This window comes from Misgurnus anguillicaudatus, unplaced genomic scaffold (assembly GCF_027580225.2).
Source record: "Misgurnus anguillicaudatus unplaced genomic scaffold, ASM2758022v2 HiC_scaffold_26, whole genome shotgun sequence".
Classification (NCBI taxonomy): domain Eukaryota; kingdom Metazoa; phylum Chordata; class Actinopteri; order Cypriniformes; family Cobitidae; genus Misgurnus; species Misgurnus anguillicaudatus.
In genome coordinates this window covers 4123975-4133688 of record NW_027395276.1, presented here as the reverse complement: position 1 = coordinate 4133688, position 9714 = coordinate 4123975, and the positions used below count along the sequence as shown (strand labels likewise).

Here is a 9714-nt window from a genome sequence, read left to right as displayed (position 1 = left end):
ACTGTAGGAAGAACACCATGAAATAAAGTGTAACCAATGTTATTTTATAAGCATCACAAGTTATTATGTTTTGATGAGTGATAACAAAGAGCAACAGTTATATGTGTAATGTTTAATCATACACAATAAGACCAGCAGCATGTTTTAAAACAACTAAACCCACACACACAACGCAAAATTTAATATTTCGTATTAACAGACTGAAATATCATCCAGGCCAGTTCACTTAATGAAAAACAGAAATTGTCAGATGCACAACAAATACTGGGTTCAATTTAAATTCATGAATGATATTATGTTTTAAGATCATGGGTAGAAATTTTCATAATTTTGTTTCCAAGCTGAATTAATTTCCCTGTCATCACAGGACCCTGATCATATTCCTCTTACAGTATTTACAGTATATACACACACCAGCATTATAATCAGATCATATAAGCCAAACTATGTTTTTCAGTCATGTTCCCGGTGATCTACTGCACTGCACATTTAGGGCCGTTTCTGGGCATAGGCAAAGTAGGCAGTCGCCTAGGGCGCCACCAGCTGCAGGGGCGCCAAAGAGCGTATATACATTTTGACAGCTGCTTCACTGACTAAAAATAAGTAAAAACTGAGCACTGAAACAAAATAAAAGAGAAACTCTGAATGTTGCATGCACAGCACAATATTTCACCAGCATCAGACAGAAGGTGGTATTTGTATATGCAAGACTCTGAGCGAAGCCTTTGCCATAGATCTCGACATAAACCCACTCTTGGTCATCTTTGGGTTGACTGTTGATGGTAATCTTTCAGTAGCGATTCAAAAGGCTCTAGCCTTTACTACTTTACTAGCAAGGCGTCTCATACTTTTGAAGTGGAAACATGCCTCACCCCCTACATTTGATACATGGCTGAAAGAAGTGTTTACTTGTATTAAATTGGAAAAAATCAGACTGTCACGGGCTGGATCTTTAAAGACCTTTGATAATCTGTGGCGCCCCTTTTTGGACTACTTACTAGCTAATTCTCAAGACACTTAAACTGAGCATCCTTTGAAGATTTGTTTATTTATTCTGGGAATAATATTTTATGTAATTTATTTATTTATTTATTGCTATCTTTATTATTATCATTACTTTTTTTTTTTTTTCTTTCTTTTTTCTCCTGTCTTTTCTTTTGTCTTGCTGGAGGCCGTAGGTGGGTGATGTGAGGGAGGGTTTTACTGGGGTATTAACAATGTGGAACGATTATTTTATAAAATCACTATTACTATGTGTTGTTTGATGTTCCAACCTGAAAAACCATTAAATAAAAATATAAAAAAAAGAAGGTGGTATTTGTGGTTTGCCCAAAATTATTGTAGCTTTTCAAGACCACAACCTTTGTTTTTTACACATAAATAATAAAGCACTTCCCCTTAAGAAAAGGAAGCTATAAACTATAATAAACATAGTTTTATTTGTAGTAAGTAACCACAAATTGACTATGTTCTCACCGTAATAACAACAGTATTTTATTTGTAGTAAAACTATGGTATTAAATCAGCTAAAATCGTGGTTACTTCAAAAATAAAGCCATGATTAATTTTCCTCATGATGATACAGTTACTGTAAATATGGCTCACAATGGATATGAAATGAGATGCATTAAAGATTTGAGTGATACTGGATCACAACATGATTTGTGTTTTTTGTAAGTAACAGTGCATGTATAATTGTATGATCTGGGGTGCCAATAAGGGTTTCGCCTAGGGCGTCAAAATGGCTAGAAACGGCCATGTGCATATTTCATATCAAATCAAATCTTTATTTATAAAGCACTTTAAAACAACCACAGTTGACCAAAGTGCTGTACAGAAAACATCTAAACATAAAAACGCAACTCATGCAAGATTGATAAAACAAATTAAAATTTAAATAAAACAAATTTAAAACACATGTCTAGTGTCAAAGGCCAAAGAGAAGAGGTGGGTTTTTAAGAAGTGACTTAAAAGAAGATAATGAAGAGGCCTGCCTAACGGGCAGAGGCAGATCATTCCATAATTTAGGAGCTGCCACAGCAAAAGCCCGGTCCCCTCTAAGCTTACGCTTTGTTTTGGGCACATCCAGGAGTAGTTGATCAGTTGACCTGAGAGAACGGGCGGGTGTATAAGGGTGTAACTTCTCAGAAATGTAATTAGGGGCAAAACCATGTAAAGATTTAAAAACAAATAAGAGAACTTTAAAATGGATCCTGAAATGTATGGGTAACCAGTGAAGTGAGGCTACAATAGGGGTAATATGCTTGTATTTGTGTGTTTCAGTTAACAGACGTGCTGCAGCGTTTTGAACCAACTGCAACCGAGGACCCACTTACCCCAACATACAGTGCGTTACAGTAATTCAGCCGAGTTGTAACAAAGGCGTGTATTACTGTCTCAAAGTGCTGCCTTGAAAGAAGAGGCTTTATTTTAGCCAGCTGCCTCAACTGAAAAAAGCTGGATTTAACGATGCTCTGATCTGACTGTCAAGCTTAAGGTCGGAATCAAGGTCAGTTTCTTGTACCGAGACAGGGCACCCAGATCAGCAGAGGAGGTGTCAACAAAAACCATCACCTCTGTCTTTTTGACATTAAAACGTAAAAGGTTAAGAGACATCCAGGCCTGTATATCATTTAGACACTCAAGCAACCGTCTGATAGTTCCATTCTTAGCAGATACAGAGAGAATAAAAGAGGACCTAAAACGGAGCCCTGTGGAACCCCACATGTGAGAAAAGCGGAGGAGGACTTAAAGTCACCACAGCTGACACAGAAAGTCTGACCTGAACCATTTGAGTGCTGTGCCCTTGATGCCCACCCTCTGCTCCAAACAAGAGATCAGAATTTCATGGTCTAAAGTGTCAAATGCAGCAGTTAAATCAAGAAGCACAAGAATAACAGAATCACCAGAATCAGTGGCTAAAAAGATATCATTAAAAACTTTTAAAAGAGCAGATTCTGTGCTGTGCATAGTTTTAAAACCAGACTGGTAAATTTCAAGAATACTGTGTTCTTTCAGATAAGCCATTAAATGACTGTAAACTATCTATTCAAGGACCTTTGAGAGAAATGGTAGTTTGGAAATAGGCGTGAAATTTCCAAGATCTGAAGGATCCAAATCAGGTTTTTGATTAGAGGTTGCACTATTACATGTTTAAAAACCTCACCTGATGACAAACTGCTATTAATAACTGCAAGGACACTGAGGTGGACTGAGGTGAGGTGTGTCACATAAGAGATCATGTGGAGAGCAGTGGATCACCACGAACATGATTGAAAACCACTGATCGAGATAGCAATAGACTCATGGACTGATCCGCTTTACCTCAGGAGTCTATTGCTATCTGGGTATCACCACTAACCATGACAACCAATATCAGTAAAGTATCACCTATAAATACAATAGAGTTAAAAATATTTACAAAATGGTCAAATTATTTTATGACTGACAGAAAAAAATGTACACTTATATTCAGCTTTGAATGTTATTCTCTTTCTATAGCCATGAAATAGTCAGATTTTCTCTTGTAAGCTCTTCTGCAAATCAGGGTCGGCAGGTGGGCAATAGAGCATCTTTACGAACATATGACGTGATTTACTTTTGTTTGTTTATTTATTTAGCAGACGCTGTTATCCGAAGTGACTTACAGATGAGAGAGCATTCAACATTTCGTCTTACTGTAATGCTTTCATTTTTAGATCTTTTATGTTTTCATCACACTGCACAAGATTTGTTTTAAACATCGCAGAGGCACACAACATAAAAACATATCATATCATTACTGTACATGCAATCGTGTATGATCTGCAGGAAAATGGAGAGAAGTATTTGCATAATGAAGAAGCTGTACGGGATACAGCTCACACACTTCATAAATGATACGATAATGATATGATACACATACACAAGTCTGATCTGAGTGCATTATGGGTCGTCCACACATCAGGACAGCATTACAGTACATGAACTATATCAAAGAGTCACACGTGAAGGTTTGTCTTACATGATCTGACACAAACACACAGGACAGTCAGAGATGAGGAATGATGGGAAATGGCACCCAGGCTATTTTTTCTGGGTTTTCTGTCCCTTTTCATCACGCTGAGAAGAGCAGAGTCAGCATTACAACATCTGTCTGACGACAGATCAGTCACCGCACAAGTCTTCATTCATCCTACAGCACATTTCTACTGTAGATTCAGCTTACTGTAAAGAGAGAGAGAGAGAGAGAGAGAGAGAGAGAGAGAGAGCAGATTAATGAAATATCAGCTAATAAAAAAACATAGTTGCATCTTCATTTACACGACAACACATCACTAAAGTTCTTTTTACACAATAATAACACAAACATGAAAAACTCTTTTAAATCAAATATTGTAAATTATACACCCATAACTTTTGCATCATGCATGTATTTAATATTAGTATTTACAGTAACATCTACATTTACTACTTTTAAAGGGGTCATATTACGCCATTTCATGTTTTAATAAAATTTTCGAGATCTTCTTTTTAACTCTTTCGCCGCCATTGACGAGATATCTCATCAATTAAGAGAAAACGCTTCCCCGCCAATGACGAGATTTTCCGTCTTTCCGCAATACCACTATTATACTTATACAACCCGGAAGTAGCGCCTCACGTGAAAAAGAAGAGCTCCGTGTATGTTTTAAAGATCGCTCTGAATGGGATCTCTATCAAAAGTCCTTCGCAAAAATGGAATTATCTCAGCTTTTTGCTCAAAATTGGGTGTTTTTGAAGAAACCTACCCATGTTTGAGAGGTGATTACAAGAGAACTAATGAAGGTAGGATGAAACTTTTTTTTTTGTTTGAAAGCAGAGGGTCTGTTCTTTCATCTGATGTATTGTTTGTTTATATATTTAAAGAAGAACATTTTCTTGAAGACATTCAACTTTTGTGAAAATCATGAAAAATGCTGGCGCTGGCTGGCAACTTTTTTTTAAAAACGCTGGAGGGGAAAGAGTTAAAATTGAAGGCTTTTCCACGCCATAAAACAGCTAAATCTAATGGGAAGATTTGATGGGAAAAAACGTCCGAAACGTATACTAAAAAAAAGAAGGCGTAACTTTTATTCTTGCTGTTGTATTGTTGCTGTCACCACCATGTCGTGGAGACGCTGTGTTTCGGAAGCTGATATTTCAAACATGGTAAGTGGCGTAACATTTCTGTCAAATGCTTAAGGTATTTGGCCAATCACAATGCACTGGATAGCTGGCCAATCAGATAGGCTTGTGCACAATTCAGAATTGGCCTCCATTCAATTCATGAATTGGATTAACTCCGCCCTACAGGAAGTTAAATTGGAATTGGAATGACAGGAAGTGGAATTAAATTCATGTCAATTCAAAGAAATTCCACAGTCACACAACACAAAGAATCTCACATACATTCAGTTTAGGAAAGTTACTTTGGAAAATTGTTTGGTAACCATTTTGAATAGTACTTGATTAAAGAAAAGCGTTCTGGGAAATGTTCCAATGTGTTCCACAAAATAACAATTACAAAAAAATCTAACTTAATTATTTATGTGGATAGAGTTTTTTAACATGAATTGCTGGGGGAAAACATTTCCTGTTAATGTAATCTGTACAAGTAGTTAAAACAAATATAATTTATAGAATATGTAATGCAATCATATCTGACATATACTGAAAGCTTCATTTTTAACACTTCACTTACTGTATAATATGTATATGAATTTCTTTGAATTTCTATTGAATTGCAATTCTGCTTTAATTCAATTTGTAATTCTAGATCCTGTTTTTGACATCAATTCAAATTCAAGAATTGAATTGGAATTTAGGAATCGTTCTCAATTCAATTTTGAATTGTGCACAAGCCTGCAATCAGAGCACAAGGCACTTTTCATAACAATGAACTTCTGTCTCTGGTGTAATAGTGTGTTCATATGAGATAAAGACGTCACAGTGTCACCTGTGTGTTTTTCTCCAGGGGTTTGTGAGAATGTGTTTTGTTCCTATAACAGCAAACTTACTGCCTGTTAATCCTCATCAGATACAGAGTTATAATGAAGAGGTGAATGAACCCAACTTCTCTCATCTTGATGCTGCTGAAACACCACAACAGCAGAGGGCGCCAGAGACACGAGCACATGCAGACAGACAGACAGCACAGAGAGACAGACAGACAGACAGACAGACAGACAGACAGACAGGAGACATGCAGAGGCCATGAAATACACACAAAGACAGAAAGAGCAAATGTATGAGGAGCCAAACCTGTGTGTCTGTGTTTATAATGTCATACTCTCGTACTTCTCTAAAAGGCAACTATTTTCAAGCATGCAGTATGTATACTGTGTACAAAATCAACATTTTTTGTATGTATGTTATATCCAGATGACTTATTACGTTAGTTAAGTCAAAATGTGTAATATAAAACCAGAACACTGAATACTCTTTCCCACAATGCATTGCACTAAACCCAGATTTGTAAAGTAAATTTTCAATTATTCGTATTTTATTCGTGTTTTTCTTTGGAAAACAAACATTCCAAAACATATTATCATCATTTTTACTCCACTACATTTCATAATTTTTAAGTTTTTGGTTTATATTTAATATTTAAGTACATTAAACATCTAGTAATTTTTTGTACTTTTACTTAAGTAAAAATTTTTTCGTACTTTTACTCAAGAAAGTAAAAGTACACAATTTTTATGTAATTAGGCATTAAATCAATTTTAATATGCAATATATAATAATTACACAGTATGGTTTTATGCTTTAGAATGTAGTGAACATTTTTTAGTAAAGAAAAGTACATTTTTTCCCAAGACAAACACTCTGATAAAGCACAGATGCTATGAAAATAAAATACTTAAGAATTATACACCTCTGATAAACCTGATCGACCAATGTGAGGAATGAACCAGAAGTGATATCTGTTTTAAACAATGCCTTTTTAATTGAGTACTTAATTTGACTATAAAAAATTTAGAATAAAAAACTGATAAAAATGCTTTTATGATTTGTTTCTGTGCTAATAACCAAATGCCACTGAATGTAAACTGATGCAGCCTGGGGTGGTTTGGTTCGAAAAGGTGATACACCTTCAAATTAATATAACTGGCTTTTTTTTTTTGGTCTAGAAACCTAATCTAGTCTTGTTTTAAAGAAGACACTTTAAAGTTTTTCACCGATGTGTCTGGAGGTGAAAATATTAAATAAAAAAAGTTATAGCAGTTTAAATTTATTGCAATTAATACAAATAATGCAATAAAGTATATATTTTATACATAAAAAGGTTATAATTTTAGTGGTTTTACCAGCAACGGCCACTAGGTGTTAACAGATTGCTGCATACTCTCATCACAAACTAATAAATGACTGTCACAGCATCATTATTACTGCTAAAAGATTTTGAAACATGAAAACTACATTCTTAGACCTTTCCAACAATATATAGTTTGGCATGATAGATTAAAATTTACATGCAAAATATTGAAGTAAACTCAGGTGTCCCGCTGACAGGACAGTTCCAGTTAAGGGGTTAAATATGCACTATAATGGGGTCATATGATAATAATTTAGCACACTGCATGCTGATTTACAGTTATATTCAGTGTATATACTGTATGTATGCTAATATTCAATTTCAAACAAAATGCATGCTAGTTTCTTCACAACAATGTGATGACTGCTTGTGATTTTGCAGTGAACAACAGTGAAAGAGAGAGAAATGCAGTACATTTACACTAGTATACTGTATCTCACTACTAACACTACTGTACTGTATGTAGAGAGCATCTAACTAGATAGTTTATTAGGAATCTACACTAATGAGAAAATCAATAACATCTACAATGAAGTCAACACAAAAACTAAAGTCTAATGCAGGATTTCCCAACCGATCCAGAATAGATCTTGACTGTGTTGTAAAGATATCAGCAATCAAATGTTTAAAGGACACATATTATGCCCATTTTTTACAAGATGTAATATACGTTTCAGGTGTGCCTAGAATGTGTCTGTAAAGTTTTAGCTCAAAATACCCCACAGATCATTTATTATAGCATGTCCAAAATGCCCCTATTTGATGTCTGTACCTTTAAATGCAAATGAGCTTCAGCTTCTCACTCCTTTACTAACAGATAGTGAGCGCTTTTAATAGATCTGATTCCTGTGAATACAGTCTGAGACAATAGTATCATAAGCCAAATCACTGCTACAATGGCTAACAAATATATTCAGAAAAGCTTTTTGGTAAAAATTATCCAGACAGTCAGTGGCTGTGGGCGGAGCTTTGTCAGTGTGACATCACATTAACAAGAGAATCAAAACACAATGAGTCTAATGACACTGCTTTGGTTTAATGGGGTTAAAAAGGAGATTTTTTTCATTGTAGGGCGTTTGTGTTCACAAACATTTATATCCAAAAACTCTGTAAAAGTGGATTTTGCATAATATGGGCCCTTTAAAACAAAACTAAGATGTCAACACAGTCTCATGCTGTCCTGTAAGTTTGATGTTAGGTTAGGACAGTGCTTCTCAATTATTTTCTGTCACGCCCCCCCTAGGAAGAGGTAAACATTTCGCGCCCCCCAACTCTCCGCCGCGACTATAAATAGTATAATTTGCCTATAAAATTACACATCTGCAAAACATTGTATCCTTATTAACATTGAGAAAACACAAAAAGAAAACACAAAAAAAGAAATATCGATCAACTTACAACAAAGAATAACTTTATTAACATTGTTTTTTAGTCTGTAACAGAAAAGCAACTGCAACAATTTGCCTGAAATAAAAAATCAATCCTTATTTAAAGTATAATATTTTTTGACCATTTGATACTGAAAAATTAAATATAATCAATAAATAACACAAGCGGTTTACAGCGTGATTGGGGTGTAATGTCTTTAAAAATCACTTCCTGAAAAAGTATTTTCCCTGGGGTCTCGCGCGCCCCCCCTGGTGTCGCTTCGAGCCCCCCCTGGGGGTCCCGCCCCACTATTTGAGAAGCACTGGGTTAGGAGATCCTGCTGTAAAATAAACCTGAATCACTGAGAAATCTTCACTTACAACACTGCATGAGCTCAACTTTCTCCTGTGAAGAACTGGAGAATAAAGCCAATATCTGCCTTCAGCATACTGACAACACACACACACACACGTGTGCGCACACATATACATACACACAAATACACATGCACACACACACAAACAAACAGAAGGGAACAGAAAAACAATGTGATGTTGTTTATGAAAGTTTGAGAAATGAAAGGGAAAAGATGAGCAATAAAACATCAAATAAATCATAATGCTGATGTCAAAATTACATCATAACTAACTATTATTTTTCTCACTTAATACTGTATATGTTGTTCTTGTGTTACTGTGTATAAAAACTCTTTTATTTGTGATTTTTTATTAAAGTGTACAGCTGAAACTTGCCCTGCCTTATTGGCTGACATCACCAATCCCTCCTTGCATTATAACAATTCAGTCATTCCTGATGTCCAACCCAACAGCTTTGTTTTTGTTTTATGTTTGAGTAGTGACACCGACACTGACTGATAAATATCTGTAACTACTTCACATCACTGACCATTAACTATTGTAAATAACAGAACAGAGAAGAAAAAAGAGAGACAAAGAAATAAAGAAAAAAAAGTTAGCTATGATGAAATGAACGAATAAGATAAGTGATGAAAACAACACACACATCAT

At 35.3% G+C, this 9714-nt stretch overlaps 1 protein-coding gene across 8 annotated transcripts in view; it reads right to left on the bottom strand.

The window, feature by feature from the left end:
* Positions 1-1312: 1312 nt before the first annotated feature.
* LOC141349220 (phosphatidylinositol 4-phosphate 5-kinase type-1 gamma-like) overlaps positions 1313-9714 on the bottom strand; it is a 48060-nt gene continuing 39658 nt past the window's right edge. For 3 of the 8 annotated variants that reach the window (XM_073864341.1, XM_073864339.1, XM_073864345.1), the window contains 3 exons: positions 9067-9135; positions 6018-6092; positions 1313-4206 (listed from right to left, as the gene is read on the bottom strand). In XM_073864341.1, coding sequence (XP_073720442.1) covers positions 6024-6092; positions 9067-9135 — 138 coding nt within the window. In that variant the 3' untranslated portion in view covers positions 1313-4206; positions 6018-6023. The remainder of the gene's footprint in view (positions 4207-6017; positions 6093-9066; positions 9136-9714) is intronic. The other 5 variants (XM_073864340.1, XM_073864342.1, XM_073864343.1 and 2 more) reach the window with 5 other exon arrangements.